Source organism: Delphinapterus leucas, chromosome 2 (genome assembly GCF_059928025.1).
Source record: "Delphinapterus leucas isolate spDelLeu-1000000601 "Yukka" chromosome 2, BTC_Dleu_Yukka2, whole genome shotgun sequence".
In the NCBI taxonomy this organism is placed as follows: domain Eukaryota; kingdom Metazoa; phylum Chordata; class Mammalia; order Artiodactyla; family Monodontidae; genus Delphinapterus; species Delphinapterus leucas.
In genome coordinates, this window is record NC_143130.1 from 90,577,611 (window position 1) to 90,598,135 (window position 20,525).

Sequence of the window (20,525 nt, forward strand, 5' to 3'; positions counted from 1 at the left end):
CTAAGGTTCTTCTTTGTGCTCTTATCATCACTGTTTTAAATCTACAGTATCTCGTCCATGCCTGTTTCTGTAATATACTTGGTGCCACTCTTACATGTGGAGTTCAAATTGTCATATTGAATAAATGACTTTGGCACTGTGGTTGAAAAGCAGAATTAGCGGAGCTCTTTGTGGCCTGGTAAAAATTAAATTTCTGGGCAGTTGCTACTGTTTTCAGGGATAAAAGAGTGAAATGGAGGATAAAAGGGAAGGAAGAGAGATTAGGAGATTGGGCATAAATGAGCAATCGTTTTTCTGAAAATAATTTTGTTTGAATTTGTAAGTTTGTTATTAGGCATGGTGACTTGGTGTCATTTTGTGCTAGCTTACCTTATCTTGCTATAAAATTCACTTTAGAAGTAAGGATTTAACATTAAAAATTTTTATTTTAATAAAATATTAAATCCTAAGCAAATTTATTTTGATTTCAATTTTGTATATTATAACCTGTATATATTCATTACTTTATATGAATTGCATTATATTCAGAATATAAAATGATGAGAATAAGGCTTATATGATGTGCTATTTTAAAATCATTGATGTTTTTAGCCAAGTTATCATTTCATTGGCTACGAGAAATTTCAAACCTGTGTAGTGAAATGGAACCTGTTTAAACAGACTAGTAATTCTATAATTTTTATTTTATAGGTCATGTAATGTTTGCAGAAATAAAAATGGAGAATGGAAAGTCAAAAGGCTGTGGAACGGTCAGATTTGACTCCCCAGAATCAGCTGAAAAAGCCTGCAGAATAATGAATGGCATAAAAATCAGTGGCAGAGAAATTGATGTTCGCTTGGATCGTAATGCATAATTTGAAACCACGGTTGGAACATTCTTACATCTGTTTTGCTGAATCTCCTAGTAAAAGTCATTTTTTTAAGTAATACTGTATGCTTACAAAAGTTGTAAAGATGAACTTTTAAAACTCCCACCAGCTTTTAACAGTATAGTGTTAATATACTGTGATTTTTGTTAATCTCAAGTTTGGATTTTTAAAGACAGCAAGTCTGGTCATTCAGTTTAAATGAATGGTTATACTATTTTTAATGAAATAAGCCATTTTCTTGTTATTTTCAGCTCTGCATAGTGGGATTTGTTTGTTCAAGTGTCCCCAGCTTTTATCAACTTATTGTAAGGTAAAACATAGATGGTTTTTTCAAAACTTCTGTTTAATATATGTAATTGTCCTTGAAAAGAAAGGGCTCAGACAAATTAGGATATGATTTTAGTTGGTTTTAAATTTTTTCTTGGTGATAAAGAATTACTGTAAGTAAGTTTTAGATTCTAAAGTTCAGAATATTTTTTATTTGACTTAAATGGAGAAATGGAGTTTTCCTTCTCTGCCCTTCCCCATCATTCACATTTTCCACATAACATTAACCGCCACAGCCCCTTATTTTATTATTTCCAATAATTCCAAGTTCATACAGAACTGATAATGTTGCAAGCCCCAAGTATAATAATAGGCAGACTAGTCCCAACTTTCTGTCTAGTTTCCAGCCATTAAGGTGAACTGCTAAGAGAAGAAAAATAATTGAAATGTTGAGAAAGATGGTTATGTAAGTTAGTCCTCTACTGTTCACTTCTACAGGAGCAGATGCATTTATAAATGCAGTTTTAATAAACCATGGAACGCCTAGGCACAACATATCGAACACATTGGATCCCACGATGTTAGACATAGCCATATCTCCTTTGCCTGTAAAAAAAAAAAAAAGCATGTTGTTAAAATATGCACACCAATACTGTATTTTATTAATAAGCTTCATAAGAGAAAACACTGGATACTTTCTCTGTTTGTTTTGGAAAATTGTTGTATTAGAGGAAAAGTCTTAATGAATTTGTATTTTTAAATTTTGGGGGGTTAGTATTTAAAGTCTTAACATTTATTTATCTAATAATAATTATCTTTATTTATTAAACCATTTTCAATAAGGTATGTAGATTACTTGTTGCCTTTCATTCTAACATGGTCATGATTTAATGCACATTTCAGATGAATATTACTTGGGCAATTAGATTTAGTGAAATTAATCTGCTATTAAATAGTAAATCCTTCCTCTGAGTCACTCTTTTTTTTCCTTCAAAGTATGTTACTGAGGAAATAAATATTTTAAAGTTACCTTGCTCAGTGTATTTCAGCTAGGCTTTTAAGAAGGGCACTGCAGCTTGAGGGACCTACTTCTTACCTTTTCTTGCAACCAACACACTTGCAATCGTGTCTGGTATGCTTGTTCCTGCTGCTAATAAAGTAAGGCCCATTACTGTATCTGGAATTTCTAATGTTTCCCCTGAAATAAACATAGATATTACAAGTTACAAATCTTATAGATTCGCTAACTGTTCTCTGCAGATATTTCAGATATTTCTTTCCTGAAAAAGAAAATAGGCATATTTAGATTTCAGAACCAATATGTATTTACTTAGATTTTAGCTACCAAAATATTTGAATAATATTGGTGAATTGGTAACCCAGGTAGCACAGATTTTTAATGACAGATATCGATATTTAATACACAAAATTCTACCAAGGAGTAATTTCCTTGCCTGGTATGCTTACAGAAGTTTTGGCTGTCCACTGTTGTCAAGGCTGTTGCTTAAAATATGCTAACGAGATTGGTCATTTTCTCTTTTCCCTTTTAAAGACATTTGCTAAAGAGGTCAGATTTAAGCAAATTATTTGTAGCTGTTTTTAAGCTGTACATATGTTAACACGGTATGCGTTTTTAAATTCCTACTTTCGTGACAGACCTTAGTTTAGTGTTTTCTTTGGGAAATCATACATCTGAGGAAAACAAAATAGGATTCGGCTTGAGTCTTTCTAACTTTATGGTCCCAGTTTAATACTTGTGTTAAGTCTGATGTCAGTTCAACATTTTTCATAAATGTATTCATTTTGGGAAGCAGAACTAGAGGGAAGTTTAAAAAAAAAAAGTAATTGTAACTGCTCTTAATATTGTAATTGAAAACTTACTTTAGAATTTTTTTTTCTTAAAATGTTAATTAGAAGAACTTCAAGTAGCATATTTATTGCATGCTTATATATTGATACTGAAATTGTAATTGGTTGTTAATTTTGTTACTGGTTTGCCAGAGTTCATATGTACATAAATAACACTAATATTTATCATCTTGGGGACTGTTCTATGATCTAGTACTTCATTTTGTTCTTTTCTTGCTTTCCTAATGTCAAATGTGATCTGTCTGAGAAAATTTAGAGTTTTAATATGCAAGCTATTGGACTTTTTCATCTTACTCGTAAAAAAAAGTAAAAGAAAAAGAAATAGAATAGCATACTATTCTAAGTCATATATTAATTTGAGAAAAGTCAGAGGTCAGCAAATTTTTTTCGAAAGGGTGAGATAGTAATTATTTTAGGCTTTGCAGGCTATATGATCTCCGTTGCAGTTATTCAGCTCTGCCAGTGTAATGTGAAAGCATCCATAGATAATATATAAATTGATGGGCATGACTGTGTCCAGTAAAACTTAACTCTCAAAAGGAGACTCAGTGATTTGGGCACACAGGTGGTGGTTTGCTCACCTATGATATAAGTCCATTCAGCTTAACCTTTCTGGGAGAAATTCCTGATATTTTTGTTCATTGTTTATATTCAGTTTTTCCTTCTGGACTAGGAGTTCTGTGGGACTAGAGCTGCTTATGACCAAGCAGTAATAGTTAAATCTTAATCATGAAGGTAGTAGAAACCTAAAATGAAACTTTATTTTGTACCCTTTTTATTCATTTCATACTACGTTTATATTCCCATATTAAAAAGCAAAATAAAATGTAATCCAGTTAAACAGTGAGTACCCATCGTTTTCTCAAAACACTGGCACCTTGCTATATTTTTTATTATGGAATGGAATTCAATATAAAGACTATATTGTGCACCCATGCAATGTGATTTAATTATTAGCATAATAGAAAGACATTCTGTGCATTTGATTTCATTTATAACATGTACATTCCTTTGACTTGTACCCCTGGGCTGTATATAACAGTGAGAATATAGTTGACATGTGATATACAACTCACAAAACCTGAATGAGCTTGTTGGTGTATTAATATTTAATCTTTCTGTAAATAGCACTAATCTTTAGTCTTTACTGAAAAAAAATTTGCTCTTTAACTAGACTACACTTAGTGAATATATTCTTAGTTCTTATATAAAACTGATTATTTTATTTTTAAATTGTGCTCTTATACTTAAGATACATACCAGTTATTGTGACCATCCAAACCAGGATATATGTAAATGCAGATATCCACAGTGCTGACATGAAAAAGGTTATCACAAAGTAATTTTTCCAAAACTTTCTTCTACAATCTGGTGTGGTTAGAAAAAGTAGTATAATAATGGGAAGGGATAGTACCCAAAAAATTCTTTTCAAGTCTGCTTCAGGCATGTTGAAAACACTTGGTGGATCTGTTAAGGAAAAATTAAACGATTTTGAGTTTTCTCAAGTGGCCAATTAAGTTAGAAATGTTCATTTAGAGAGCTGTATTGAAATAAATTAGCTGTATCAGTTTTTAAGAGGCTATTTAAAACATTCGAATACCTCATTACTGATATTGCTGGCAAAGAAACTAATTGAGACTTCAGGGCTGACGGTGTAAAATGTGATACTCAGCGTTTCTTGATTTGGGGCCTTAAATCCATCAAAATGTCTTGGATCATTCACTAAGTATGTTAGAGACATAATGTTTATGAAGTGTCAGTTCACCATCTCTTGGTTTTCTACAGTGTGGATGGTCTTTAGTAACTTTTGCTTATGGGATTAACTGGCTGTCTTACCTTAGCTATCCCCGTTGTTTCCATTTCCCAATATTGATGGTACCTCCAGCCTGCCCTATGTATCACATAATGTATACTTAGGGAGTATAAGATAATTATAGCATAATCTTTTTATTAAGTTGAATATTTCTAATTCTCATCGTAAGTGACTTTAGGGGACTTGTTTCATTATTTTCTTTGATTAATTTACCAAACACAGAATTGACCACAATTCTTAGAAAGAACCTTAAGAAAATAGGCACTAGTATAGAATCTACAGTGTAACTTATAAGACTTGAGTATGTTTTTTAAATTCAATACTTAGTGGAAGACAATAATATATTCCATAAAAAGGAGAATTCACTTTAAAATTGTTTAAAATTTGTATGGCATTTATAAAATACTATACCCATGTATTAGGTCACATTACAATGAATGCTAGTAAAATAACTCATAAAAAATTTTTTGCCAAGCCTCAGCCAATGGGCCAGAAAGTAACAGATATAATTTTAGTGTAATAAGAAATGTTTGGACTGGTTCTTTTGAGTTTCTTGTTACAAAATTTAACTTAGACGTGTGTACCTCTTGCGCCTGAAAGACTAGAAACTATAATTTTTGTAAGAAGGGGAAAAGTCATACTTTAACTTTTTAAGGTAATAAAATAGAATAAGTTCACTGTCTACTAAATAAAATTTAGAATCTGTTTCTTACAACCACTTTATAAAAAAAATAACCACCAAATTTGTATTTCTGGCCATAGCTGAATTCGACTTCCTACTAAATATATTTACTTAAGTGTTTTGCTACTGCTTCAAATGACATGTTTAAAATTCAACTGTTTCCTTCCTACTTTCTTTTTTCCCACACCAGCTTTTCTTCCTTAATTCCTAGTTTTTGTAAGTGGTGTTCTCATCTTCTTAATCAGCCATGATCAAAAGCCTCAGAATTATCACTGCTCCCAAGTAGACCTTCAGTGGCCTGGTCTTGGTGATGCTCCCTTTGCAATGTCTCACATCTGTTCTCTTGTATCCGCCCTGCCTTCACTTTGTCTAGACATCTGTTAAACACATCAGTTGGTTTTGTAGCCTCTTAAAGACCTCCATGTCTTTTATCCCATATTTCAGTTCTGATAATTTCTCTGCTCACAAACCTGCAAACACTCTTAATTTAGCATTTAAGACTCTATCCTCTTCCTTTTTATCCACCTTTCTTCTGCTTCCATTCTGCACATGCAGCGCTCCAGTTATGTTAGTACTTGAGCAGGCCTTTTGCTCATGTTATTTACTTGTCAGTCCATGGAATACTCTTTACTCTTATCTCTACATCATTTACTTATGACTAATAAGTAACAGCTATTGAAGTCTAGACTTCAATAGCTGTTACTTATTAGTCATAAATCAGGTTGTTAGTTAAAATCTTACTATTCTACAAGGCTTAGTTTTAATGCTCCCTTCTCCGTGATAATCTTTCCTATCTAACCATCCTCATCAAATTTTATACCATCTGTCCCGTTTAGGAACCACAGTTATGCGTTATTTGTTTCTCTTTACAGTACTTAAATGTTCACATTTTAGCTATTTGGGTTTTTTTTTCCCCCCTGTAGTATTGGAAGCTTCTTTAGGGATAGGTCTGCCTCTTGATCATCCCTTAATCCCCGTAGTGTTTTTTACATAGTAAGTATATAGTACTTAATGAATTGAAATGAAATTAAGTTTTGCTAGTGAATAGACTTAATAGTGGCCAGGATGTGGTTATTACCTTCAGAAACCTGACTAAGACCATGTAAACTTATAGAAAGCTGGGAGTAGCCAGAATCTTCATGAAATACTCCACTGTCAGTTCTTGATTGCCTACGGATGAATGGTTGATCCTCATCTTCCCATCCCATCAGTGGCTGCTGTTCACTTCTCTCTTCCATTGCTTTGGCAAGGCAGGTGCAGCAAGGACTGCATTTCTTTATAATATATTGGTTAATTTTAATGTCAAAACACAGCACCAAAACATATAATCCGTATATCAAAAGCAGTGAAGCTCCTTCATACCTATAAATTAGAGAAATTTGTGTGTTTTTCAATTAAAAATGTGAAAGTTATTTTAGAGTTAGTAGCTTTGGGGCAGTATCTGCTTAATTTTCTAATGCAGCAATAGAACAGAAATGTTCTACATATATTTTGGTTTTGCAGATGTGTCCACCTTTGGTTACAGCATTATTAAAAATGTATTGATGAAAACTTGACACTGTCCTTTCTGTATTTCAGAAACAAAGATTATAAATTCATTGTCTTAACCTGTAGAATCCTTCCTAATGGCAGGCATTAAAAGTTCTTTAAACATACTAGTAATTATAGACTTTCAAAATAAAAGTGAAACTAATGAATAGTGATGGGCATTCTCCACCTCAGGTCATTGGAAGAATATAATAATTGTAAGAACATATAGTATCTGTTCATTTCAATTGTTCAGGTATAGGAATTTTGTGTAAAATATTCAGAATATGTTAGACTTTGGCTGGAGCCTTTCAGCTTGCTATACAGAGATTTTTCGAAGATTTTAATGTAAATGAGTTTGGATTGCATTCACAAGAAAGCAAGGATGTTCTCAAAAATAAAATTATACCTAAGGCACTGAGAACCGTTTTCCTGTACTCTGGTTTGCTGTTTAAAGGATTTTCATTAGCTAATACCATCACATTTGAACCTTGCATTTACCTTTTATTTTATAGCCATTGAGTCTCTGCTACAGCTTGAAAGCACAGAGTTCTTGATTTCCCTAATGGGGGGGGGGGAGCATTAGCTTGGATGCTCTCACAGTCATTGTCCCCTTACAGACAACTGCTAAGTCCCAGAAGCATCCCCATTGTAACCAACAGTCTTTCCTTGGGAGACAGGCTAGATTTCAGGATGATTCATCTAAAAAATTTGCTCCCTGCGAGGTTTAAAGTTTTTTGATAGCAGGTATTGATGCAGCACTGCCAAATTGTAGTATTCCAGAGGGGTGCCATTTACAGTGTTTTCTATTTTTCTGGTGATCTCTGGCATTGGGCAATGTACAATCCGTATGGCTGTGTTTTACATTTCTTTATCCGTTAAGATTCCTAGTGTAGTGATAAACACCTACTCGTTAGCTGAAACGATTACTATCTGTTCACTAAGTCGCCCCCTTTTTCATTTTCTTGGGACAGCAAGGCATGGGGAGATTATAAAGCAAATAGTTTTTAATATTGAAACCTAAACGTTTTTGATTTTTAGAGGAAGAAGGCTATATAGTTCCTCTTACTAAATGAACATCAGGGAGAAAGTTGGAGGAATTTAAAGGAACTTCTTTTACTTCCTTTGTCATCTTCTCCAATCTTGTGACAATGGTCACTTTTAACGGAGGCAAGGTAAACCACCCAATAGATGAAGAAGCCACCTGTTGGGGCTTTAACGGACAACAAAAGTTGGGAGATCTTCTCAACAGAAAGTCAGTGGAGAGAAAGAAAGGTGGTAACATCCAGTGGTTAGATAGAAAAAAGACTGCCTTGACTAAAGAATTGCAAAGAAGGGAGAAGGACCCAACTAGCAATCGTGGTGAGGAGGTTAGCTCAGAGACCTACAGGGAAAATGTACGGAAGTGGCGGATAATTGAGAAGTGATTGAAATAACATTTTTGAAAAAAAAAGAAATGTTACTAAACCATCAGAATTTTATAAAACTCCTCTCTGTAACTGTTTTACATTAAGAATAATGATTATTCAAGCTTACCAGTAAACTTGGTTGTCAAATATTATGGCAAGCACTGCTGCTACACTAATCATGTATGCTGCACAGTCTCTGAATAGGGGCCAACATGATAGCGTTGAAACCTATAAAAATAATTAATGTTTTCCATTACACTGTAACTTCTTCAAGCACTTGCTTAGTGCAATAATAAAATTGTTTGTATATTTGTAGCTAAATATTGTTGCCTTTTGCATATTGCATAGAGAAAGGAATTTTAAGATAAATTGTGTTTCTAAACGTAGTCTGATTTTCATAAATTTGACCAAGAGGTATTTGTGGGTTAACTTAAAATTGAATACATGTTGTTTTTCTACCGATTAATAAATTTAATTGAACGCATTACTAGTGCCTTGTTTGTTCTAGACTGTGAACGGTTCTTATAATTTGTCAAGGCAATAAATTTTGTTGAATAAAGTTGTTTTACATACCACGTTAGATAGTAAGCCACAGGCTGCACAGATGCCAAGGAGATTATAAATTGCAGATCCAAGAATGGTGCTAATGCCAATATCACCCTCTGTGATAAATACACCTATAAGCATGATAGTAGCTCAGTTAGTATTGACTTGGAGAAGATCAAATCACATGGAGTAAGAAAAAATATAAGGAGCAATATTTACCTAGGAAAGCAGTAACCAATTCAGGAGCTGAACTACCGGCTGCCATAAAAGTTGCACCTGCAACATTCTGGGACAATCCAAAGGCTGAAGACAAATGAAATTATGTTATGTCTGGTTAAAGTGACAAATGAAAGTATGTCTTTATAACTAAATAGATATATATATCAAAGCTACATCTTCACAGAAAATCACTAATACTAACTTTAGCTGGAAAATAGACAATAGAGGCAGCATGCTAGGCATTATTTACCCTAGGTCAGAAAGTTAGTGTCAAAGTTAGAACTAAAACTCAGGTTTCCAAGGCTTTGCTAGAAATCCTTTGTTGATGTTTATTGTTTGCTATATCTACTGATATTTGACACACAGTCTTTCCAGACTCTCAAACTCTGGTGTGCTTTGCTGAGTCCCGTTCACCTGTGGTCAATATTTCCTTATTCTTGCCTGTGGGGACCGTTACCTGTCACTCACTCTCAGGTCCACATCAGGTTCTACTTCTCTGCTGAGACATCTACCTTTGACATTATTGATTCCTTCTGTTGTTGGTGGTGTGACAACAAAACAAAAATAGCTACGATATTTCTGCCCACATGATTTTCCAGAACTTCTCCATTCCCTATCAAAAAACCAAAAACAAAACAAAAAATAAGGTGGAGTTTATGTTTACGTCATCTGAGCCTAGATGAGCCTTTGTGACTGCTTTGACTAACAGTATGGCGGAGCCATAATATTTCTGAAGCTAGGACATAAAAGGTGACAAAACTCTCATGATTTTCTCTCTCTAGGAACATTTGCTTCAGAGCCCTAAGTGATCGCATAAAAACCCTGACTACCATACTGGAAAGACCTTGTGAAGAGCCCACATAGAAATAGAGATCCCTGAGGAACCCCGGCTGGTTCAGCCCCCCAGTTTTGAATCTTCCCATCCCAGGCACCAGACATGTGAAGGAGGGAGTTTTCAGATAATTCTAGTCCTCTCTTCTTACTATAACTGCATGAGAGACCTCAAGCAAGAACCACTCAGCTGAGGCCAGTAAACCCCCAAAGCTGTGAGAGGTATGAAATGATTGTTCTTTTAAGCTAATAGTTTTGGGGTGATTTGTTAAGCGGCCGTAGATAACTGGAACACCTGACTATTGTTCATTTATTTGTTATTTGTTGACTACCTAGTATGCCAGATGCTTTTTTTATGTGATAGGAATGTGGCAGTAACAAAACAGACAAATGTTTCTCATCTTCTGGAATTTAATTATAGTGAGAACAGACAGGATAAGAAAACTATGTATTATGTTAGGAGCAAAAGCAGGGTGGGGGGATATAAAATGTCATGGAGAAAAGATTGTAATTTTAGATTGGGTAACCAGAAAGGACTTCACTGAGATGGTAACTTAACAAAGACTTCAAAGTGAGGGAGCTAACCTCACATAGACCCAGGAGTATTCTAGGCAGATGGAGTGAGTGCAAAGGATTTGAGGTAGAAGCTAGCCTGCGTGTTCAAGAAACAGAAAAAGACTGGAGTGTCTGGAATAAAGTGTGTGAAGGAGAGCTGTAGATGATGAGGTCAAAGGTAATAGGTGGCTAGATCATGTAAGGCCTTGTGGATCCTAGCAAGGACTTGGGCTTTTATTGTGAAGAATATGGGAAGTGCTTGGAAAGACATCCACAATATTGCTTGCTGGTAATACCAGCCGCAGTCATCTTTTTTATCCCCATGAGACTACCTGGTCTCAGAGGCCCAACCAGCTTGTTGGGCCACCTGTTAAGCCTCCATTGTGAAAAATCCTCTCAGGATAGTCGGAATTATCTAATCCAGGCTCTCTATTCTATTCCTTACTATTTTCCTTTGGTCATCTTGCTTGATGAACATCTACTTGTGGTGACTAATGAAGGGAGAGAAGTAATAATTTATGTAAGTGACATTTCATAGCATTTCTTTTACTGGTTAGAGTAATTTTACATATAAATATGTAGTATATATATAGTATATCGTCTTTATACTCTTACTACAACTCTGATACGTAGTAGGACCAATTGGCCATGAAACTTAAAATGAAGCATATTGTTCTTAACTTTTTCATTTTATGTATAAAGTAAATAATATCTTACATTCATGGTATACAGTTCACTACCATGTACATAATTTAATCATCTCAGCTATCCTCAGATGTGAGTGGTGGTATTTCCATTTTACAGATGAAGAAACAGGTCCAGAAGGTTAAGTAACTAAAAGTTACATGGAGAGCAAGGATCTTAAATGTGAGGAATTAGGGCATAAACCACAAGTCTATTGCTTCTAAACCCAGTGCTATTTCTGTTTCATCACAGAAACTCAATATAATATAAGAATGGCACTTAGGCCAATTATGGGGGACAATTGAGTCATTTTCTTTCCTGCCTCATGGCACTGGTACATAACTACCACTGTTCCATTCCTTGCCAGGGGAAAAATAGCTAATGGGAGTCAGGAATAATTTGGATGTTTTCCAGCATATTCCAGAGAATGTATAAATTTAGTGATATTACCATGAATTCTCTTCTCAAATCAAACCAGGGCTCGATAATATGTGGAGGAAATTGAAAAAGAACAAAGTGCTTTATCTTGAAGTAACTGCCTAAACTCAGGGCAGCTGAAGTGTGAATGGCCAATCTTCATTTAATGCTGGCTGAAGAATGCTTCATTAGAAAAATTCAGTCTTGAGAGAGAAAGGGTGATCCATCCGGCTGTTGCAAGGTAGGAAAATAGGTGACCCTTTTGAGCGCTTTCACTCTCAAAAGGCAGTAACAATAAAGCTTGTTGCTATTCACTGGGCTCTATTTGAGTTATGAAAAGAAAGGTTCTGTACAGATGGATGTGTAAAACTTCAAAGATATTTTAACAAGTTATATCTTAAGGTTCTGAGCATATTTTATAAAATGGTTTATACCTTTGAACTTTAGAATCGACTGGCTTTGTCTTCACTGACCCTTGGGTAGCATTTCTCTCTGCTGTAGTTTATTATTAAAGATAAATTGTTCTGGTTTCCCCCCTCTCCCAAGAGCTATTACTTTTTTCCCTTTCTATTACTCTAAAGGAATAATCATATTTCCTTCAGGATATACTAGAAATGTTCAAGGTGAGTTTTCTTTATAGGTTTAGATATTACATTGTTTATATAAAGTGCAACTTTCTGATAATGAACTGATTACTGGAACTCATCAGACTTTTTCTTAAGCATGTTCTCTTCTCTGATACCATGTTGGAAAGTTTATAACGGTTTTTGAAAATCCTCTTCTGGAAATATAGTAGAAAGAGTTTTAAACTAAAATGGGGACCTGGCTTCTGGCCTTGCCACTACCTTGATGTGAGACTTTAGATAAGTCATTCAGACAAGTCTTGTATTTTGCCATCTGTAAAATGGAGGGTTGGACTACACAATATTTAGGTATCTTCTAATATTATCAATTTTTACAAAAAATATAAAATATGAATTCTATGCCTTAAGCCTCTGTACTGCTTCTTACTGTTAAATCAATTCCTTTTATAAATAAAAATCCCCTTTGCTGCTGAAAATTTAGAAAATGGAGGAGAAAACAATGGGGAGGATCATTTATAATTTTAACATTGTATTTTAACCACTGCTACCGTTCTTTATGTATTTCCAGTTCTTTTCACAATGTGCGTTTAATAGAGTTACAAGAGAAGGCTATAAGCAATTTGGTGTCTTCTGGCACAATTTTGTAAAGTCCTCAGTGATAGCAAATTTTCATGCCTTGTGAATGGATTTGAATTTTGGAAGCAATTACAAGTCATTCAGACCCAACTCTAGTGACTAGGGTGGGTAGTCATGCTGAGTAATTCTATTCAAAATGAAGTATGACAGCAAACCAATGTCTTTTATGATTTGCAAAATTGGTTCTGATACTAATTCCAAATATATTCTAGAAATGTTTTGAGTGACATCATTGAAATAAATGCCTAGCCCCTCAACGTACAACTGCACGTATATCTCTGTGGTGCTTTTAACAGTAAATAAAAACATTTGAAGTACTTTAGAGTTATCATCTCATATTGTGTCTGAGCTATAACGGAATAAATTCTGAAACTCTGTATAATGTTTTGAAAGGCCTGATTCCGCTGAAAAAGAAAGACTCCCCCATGGCCTAATCTAACAGCTTTAATATTAATTAATTTCCACTTGCCCTAAGTCTATCATATAAAGCATATGTAAGACATTTTATCTCCAAAGCTCACAATTACCTGAGTTTTGTCTCCATAACTTGCCCAAAGTCACATAGGTTAGTAGTTGCAGAGATGGGATGGGCAGCTAGACCTTTTTGAATTTAAAAAGCTGCTCTTTCTGTTACCCATGTAAGTGAAGAGATTAATACGTAGCTTTATCATCATCATCATCATCATTGCCTGCCTGAATAGCATCTTGGTAATATCCAGACCACTTAGCACTTATTTAGATCCATATACCTGGGGTAGATTTAGATGCAGTCCAAGGTGACCACAATGTATTTATTTATATTTTAAATTTAGATTAGTTTAGATCAGAGGGAGAAGAAAAACAAAGAGGATGAAAATGCTCTTAAGAGGAGAATGAGTGCCTGTGTGGCAGGGAGGAAGTGCTATTCTTAGATTCTTTGTTCTTTGGAAAGGCTTTGCCTCTGTAAATTTCATAAGGATTAAGAATCAAACAATCCCCTGAAACTGTCCGCTATCCAAATGCCATACTCACAGAATTATTCCACTCCCTTTCAATTTTATCAATTTAGAATGAATTCTACCTGGAATTAAAACTTGCCTTTCTTTCTTATTGTCTATTTCTGAAACATAAAGTAGAACATGGGCAAATATTAGCTCAAAGCAGAGTGAATAAGAATAATTTTTTAATAAAAAAGTAAATATTTTAAGTATGTTTCTGAAAACCTTACTAAGATCATTTTCACTTAAGACATGTTATACTTCAAAGGATCAACATGGTGGAGGGATTAGAACTACTAACTGAATAGCGTATTAGTGTAACATTTAAAAAGAAAAGTTTCATAACTAGCTCATTGTGGACTTTGGGCTATATCAAGTGACCAGTCACTAGGGGTTCTCATGTTTCTCTCTAGTTAGCTTAGGAAAAGTTAAAGAAAGGCGATTTAAACAGTGGTTAAATAACTCTAGGAGATCCCCATTACATGTTAAAACAATACATAAAAAGGATTTGTTTTGACTTTATACTGAACTTTTGTGTTTCTAAAAATGAACTGCTTATAAAGATGAGAGGTAATAGTCCTACTATTTGGGCTACAAGTTAATATAGTTTATATTATATATAAATGTGTTCAAAGAATCATCTCTAGTCTCTTTTCCTTTAGAACTTAAATGGATAAAAGAGAAAATAGGATTAGAGGAAGGGGGTATAGCAACAACATTTTCTTGTATTGGTTCTACATAGTTACGATGACATCGAAATGTCTCAGGGTATGTGCTTGCTTTTCCAGTTTTGAGGTGGGGAGGAGAGGTTGTGTGACTTTGATGGTCATGAGTTGAGCAAGAAAGGGAAAGATCCTTGTTGAAAGCCTCAAGTGGTGGTGGTTCTAATGGTAATTGACAGACCAGCATATATAGCTACAGACAGAGACAGCTACACTTGCCTGAGTTCTCAGGGCCTGGCCAGGGCATCAGCAAGAGGCTCTGCCCTCCACCACTTCCAACTTATCCCCTGCATGGAGACTCCAGTCCTGAGCCTTTTCTAGGCTTCACCTTGCTGAGGACCCTTGTGCTAACCAAATGAACCACCGTTAGTGATTGGAGGAGGGGTTCCTGGGGTGATGGGGCTGGGGTGGGCCGGGGGTGTGCCAATTCAACCATTGTATCCTAGGTTGGGACTCAGACATGTACTCCATAGAAAGTCATTGCGTTATACATGATGGTTCGGTTCCACAGTACCGCACTTCTGATTTCATGTACATCATAGACAAAATGCTCAGTTCTCAGAGTCTCATTATTGCAGGTTACCATTTATAACATTAATTTACAGCCCCCAGTAGGTTGCTAAAATTCTTAACTGATTTTTTTAAGTGACTTGGTGGATTCTCATTATTTTGTAGTATACTTCCTCTGTAGTTACAATGAGCATTTGATGTATTTTTGTGGTCAAAATTTTCAGTGCCCTTGGGAGAAAAAAAAAATACCTTTTAAAATTGTTCAGAAAGAACAGTTCTTCTGAAACAACCATATTACGGCAGCTAATCTCAAACAAGGACGTGTAAAATTATACCACACAGCAATTGAAAACATTCTTGGGTTTTGGCATTAGAGAAACCAGGGCTCTCCTGTGTACTGGCTGTGTAGTCTTGAGAAATTATATATTCTCTCAGCCTCAGTTTTTTCATTAGTAAAACCAATCTAATAGTCCCTACTTTATAGGGTTTATGTGAAGACTAAATATAATCATATATGTTTAATTTAGAACCATGCTTGGTCTTCTATAATTGTTTTATGATAAATATAAGTATATAAATAGTTAATAGCATTCCAGTACATTGTAGAATGCTCTGTAAATTGTTTGGAGGATTATATTAATACTTATTAGTTGGGTGGGACTATTATAGCTTGTCAAAGAACTATGGGGAAATGTAAAGCGTTTGCAGACTTTCTGAAGTTAGTTTCTGTGGATGTAAAGAAATTCCAGAGAAATTGTTTTTTATTGCTGATGTCCTAATTTGGACAAGACCATACTAAGACCTTGGAAAGAGAAACGACAGAATTAATTTAGGGGCATTTAAAAATGAATCCAGCTAGCACTATTTCAATTTCATTTCATTGCCAGCATTTTCAATGCTGAAGACCGGGATCAGTTCTTAGCAGCTGAAGATTTGGCAGTGATGCGGGCATGCATCAATCACACATCCATAATAGCTACTGTGTTACACTTCAGAGCAAAGAGCGATTCACTTGAGAAATGAATGTTTGCTGATGATGTTCCAAAGTAATTCCACAAATGGCATGGTGGAAGTCATTATTATAGATATTTTATGAAGTTGCTTAATGAAGATTATTTTGAAGTAGCAATCTAAATTTTAATGCAGTAGTTTCTTCTGCAGGGCTAGAAAGTTATCTGTTTATTTACCACTCCCAAGACAGGTTTCTATTTAAAAAATTCTTGATGGATTTATTCTTTCAGTCAAGTCATTGTTTGGAAATGTGAAAATGAAAAACAAGCAAAACAAAAGTGATTTTTTTGTTTGTTTGCTTTCCAGGAAGAGAAGGATTCTAAGTGGGGATATGGTACCTTGAATTTTTAATTTCTTAATTTTATATAATTAATATGATTTAGTTTTTCTAATGAGAAGTGTGGTACTGGCACAAACATGAACAAATAGATCATTAGAATAGAGTATAGAGTTGAGAGTATAGAAAATGGATCAACTTTTGGAAAAAATAGCATTGTATCCTATAGCAAAACAAATTCTTGGTGGAAGAAATAAAAATATTAAATATAAATAAATAAATAAATGTAAAAAAAAAAAAGAAACTATAAGTAGAAGAAAAGATGACAATTTTTCTGACCTAGGGATAAAAAGGTATTTCTAGGTATAAAACCAAAAGGAGAGTCATAAGGAAAATATTTGTAAATTTACTTAAAAATATGTACACTTCAATGTGATAAACACATAAAATACAAAACCAAACAAACCATAAAAAGTATATCATATAAAAATTATATTAGAAAGAGTTAATACCCTTATATTAAAAAAAATCTTGGAAATCAGTAAGTAAAAACAAATACTCCCGTATTAGAACATGGGCAAAAAACACAAAAGCAAAACCAGAAATTTTAATACACATATAAAATTTTCAACCTCATAAATACAAATTTTATAAAATAACTTCCATTTGAAAGCAATTAACAAAGACATTTAAAATGATCCCAATAAGAATTATTTTAAAAAAAGGTATTATTCATGGTTTTCTGGAATGGAAGCTACCACACATTGTGGAGGTTTTCGTTGGCACACCCTTTGTGAAACGCTTTTGGAAATGTATAATATAAAGCTTAAAATATGCATAGCTCTGTATCTTTATCAGGAAATGATCAGAGAAGTTTGCAAAGATGTGATACAAGTATGGGCATAACATCATTTAGAACAAAAAATTAAAACTCAAATGTCTAGTAAGATTAATAATTTTAAAAATTGTGATAAATTTCTACTGGGTGCTGATTATGTATAAAAACCAGTGTTAGGTGCTCATATCGTTTCCAGAATCAGGAACTATTGTGCTGCCATGAAAAGTCATGTTTTTGAAGGGTATTCAATAATATAGGGAAATGCACGTGATTAAATATTATCTTAGTAAAAGGAAACGACCTCAAATTGTATATGTAGCAAGATCTAAAAGACTGAAAGGAAGTACACCAAATGATAACTGTGGGGGTCTCTGGGTGATAGAAATGTAGAGGAATTTGTTTTTTCTTCTATTCTGCTTGCATTTCATCAGTCTAAGTAAAAGTATTATGTTAAAGTAATTTACTTTCTATTAAGGAAAACTATCAATGTCAATGTCAAGTGTAGTATCAATGTGAAACTATATGTATAAGTTAAATAATAATTATAATAAACTTATGCTGACCTGTTCTATAATTATTTTTCATTAGAGAAATAGGTGTTGAGTGCCTCTGCTATTGCCAGATCCTGTTTTAAGTCCTAAGGATACTGCTGTACTGCACTGTTACAAGAGAGAAAATGACTTGTATTTCAGCAGGGGTGGGGGATGGGACCATGAGAAAAGGGAGGAAGGGAGAGTTTACATTCATGCTCTTTCCCTGTGAAGAAATGCTAGCAGAGTGTGTGTGTGTGTGTGTGTGTGTGTGTGTGTGTGTGTGTGGCCGGGGGATGCTATTTCTGTGCAGTCCTGGGAGTACGCAGTGGGAAATCTAACCCTTAACTTTGACCTTCCCTGAAGTGAGCATGCTCAACCAATTAAACTAATTAAGCAGGAGACACAGACTGGAAACGCTGGCACTTTTGCTTATTTGCCATAAAACATCACTGATATCCTGATTTTAGGGACCAGTGTGCTAATGTAAGGTCTGTGCTCAGAATTCTGGGCGATATACATGATTGAAGGGGTAGAACTGAGGGGCTTGGCAGATCCTATTTCCAGAAACCAGTAACTGAGCTTAATGTTTAATTACCTGATGCCAAAGGGCACTTTACATAAAATGCAGGACTTATTTATTTATTTATTGGTTCATAAACATGAATTAGTTTCCTTACTGGTAGGAGGCTGGGAAAGGAAGAGGGAGGAGGGCGGTCCTTAAAGGTATTTGTTTATCACCTACCTTTAAAAAAGGTACAGAGATTTTAGAGTAAAAATGAAAAAAATTTTTTGAAGTATTTGATGGCAAGTATTAGAAGTCCAGTGTATTAGGGGTATATACCAAGTGCATGTATATGAAACGTGGAACAGCTTACTAAAAAACAGCTAGGCAGTACGATAGACAAACTGCAAGTTTCTGGAGATAGGCAGTATAACAATAGTTGCTTTGTACTCATTTAAAGATGTTCTGCTGCACATTAACTACCAAGAAAAACCATACTCACGCCAGTCCCTCAAGGTACAGGACACCACGATGCAGAAGTCAGTGTTCTGCAGCCAGTTGAGATGGACAGGATTGCTGCGGAGCTACTCCAAAGACAGCTGTATATGTGTGTGGCACTACTGTTCTGGAAAGTTGTAGAGAAGATTTCCAGCTACTTACATTCACTGATGATTTCCAAGGAGGGTAGGAAGTACTCATCACAGACAATAGACATGGCCATGAACATGTAAAGGATAATTAGGAAGTAGATTATGATGCCTCCATCTGCACGCTCCTGTTTTGTGAAAAACCCTTCAGGAAACTCCGAAGATGGGGACATAACACATTGGGTGCTATTTCCTGGTAAGGAAAAGGAGGTGAAAATTTGAAGGATGTTCGAGTCACACATTCCAAGCCCACAAAGAGAAATTCCTTAAAAAAACAGGAAGTGTGGGATTAAATCACTTTTGAATATGATGTAATTGTAGATCCTTAAAAAGAAAATTAGTCTTTGGGACCTGAAAGAGGTCCTTTAAATGAAATAAGATAATGATAGCAGGTGAATTAAAAAGAGGAAATAACGAAATCAGTCTTCCTTGCCTGCTTCATTAATAAAAGGGAATTCTGAACCCCTTTTCCTCCTCAATTAGAAACTGTGTTTTGAAGATAGAGATTCCTAATATCTGTACAATTTCATTTTCCCATTTCAGAGCCCAAGTTGTCCGCAAAGCCCAAGGCCCACAAAGAATCATCCACTGTTGCAGAGAGAATTTCTAGGATGAAAGATTTCTTTTTCCATGATGAAGTCTCCAACAATAAAAACTGAAGACTCTCCTGCTTCATGACGTCTGTGAATGATTTCAGAGCTATCTTTGAGAACTTATTCGAAGGATCAAAAGTGTTTGATAGCCTACCAAATGCTAAAACTCAGAGCAAATACAGCAGGAAGCATAAGCAAAAGTGAGTCAAGTAAGAATTTCCCTCTCTTTGTCTGTTTATCCACATGTGGTAGCAGCAGCAGGGGTAGCTGACCCCAGCGTCCACCTACCTGTAGCCCTTGGGAGACGTTGGGGCAGGGAGGCACCTGGGGGAGGCAAGCGTGCAGTAGCCCAGAGGATGCCGAGAAGCAGGGCCCTTCTTGCCCACCGTGGGCCCCCTTTGGTCTGCATTGCTGCAGCGGTCTTTCTGCAACGTGCAGCCTTGGGAAGGGAGAAGAGGAGGATTAAGCTGGATCATGTGAGGAGTCTCCTTCCTGCCCAGTGCCCTGCCCAGGGCACATCAAAGCAAGTCCAGTGGACAAGGGAGGGTGATTGGAGCCAGCCAAGCTACTCTGATCAGGAGCCCTAAGCCCCAGAGAGGCTGGAGGAGGTAGGGAGGAAGCAGACAGTCCCGTGGCCCACAGTCCCCGAGGGCAGATCCAGGCAGCTTGCTCTTTACAGAGTGATTTTATTTATTGTCTTCATACTGGCTCTGCTTTTGACTCTCTCTAGATTTTTAAGGACCTGAGTTTATAACTGCTTCCACCTCTCTCTGCAGCCCTTGCTTCTAGAATTTGCTGGAGCTCGTGTATGTGCATTCTTTGGCTAGGCTGTCACCCTTTTATATTTCTGTTTTGGCCTCTCGTCCTCTCTCCAATTAGGAGGCTCTTGCAATAATCTAGTGGAGAAATGGTGGCTTGAACCAGAGCAGTGGCAATGGGGATGGAGAGAAGTGGGCAGCTTCAAGAACTAGTAAGAGTCGTAGTGGATGGAGGCTATTTGATCATTG

The 20,525-nt window shown here is 35.5% G+C and overlaps 2 protein-coding genes across 4 annotated transcripts in view; one reads left to right on the forward strand and one right to left on the reverse strand.

The window, feature by feature from the left end:
* MYEF2 (myelin expression factor 2) overlaps window positions 1–20,525 on the forward strand; it is a 74,958-nt gene that overhangs the window by 30,619 nt on the left and 23,814 nt on the right. For 2 of the 3 annotated variants that reach the window (XM_022587165.2, XM_022587162.3), the window contains one exon: window positions 691–8,923. In XM_022587165.2, coding sequence (XP_022442873.1) covers window positions 691–854 — 164 coding nt within the window. In that variant the 3' untranslated portion in view covers window positions 855–8,923. Of the gene's footprint in view, window positions 1–690; window positions 8,924–9,983; window positions 10,255–11,749; window positions 11,930–19,468; window positions 19,719–20,525 lie in introns of those variants that run through there. The other variant, XR_016392105.1, reaches the window with a different exon arrangement.
* SLC24A5 (solute carrier family 24 member 5) lies at window positions 700–20,074 on the reverse strand. Its single transcript, XM_022587176.3, has 9 exons — window positions 19,807–20,074; window positions 18,939–19,118; window positions 9,202–9,285; window positions 9,010–9,113; window positions 8,564–8,664; window positions 6,579–6,862; window positions 4,266–4,472; window positions 2,233–2,334; window positions 700–1,742 (listed from the first exon to the last, which is right to left on the reverse strand). The coding sequence occupies exons 1-9, from the start codon at window positions 19,925–19,927 to the stop codon at window positions 1,420–1,422; spliced, it is 1,506 nt and encodes a 501-aa protein (XP_022442884.1). The 5' UTR covers window positions 19,928–20,074; the 3' UTR covers window positions 700–1,419.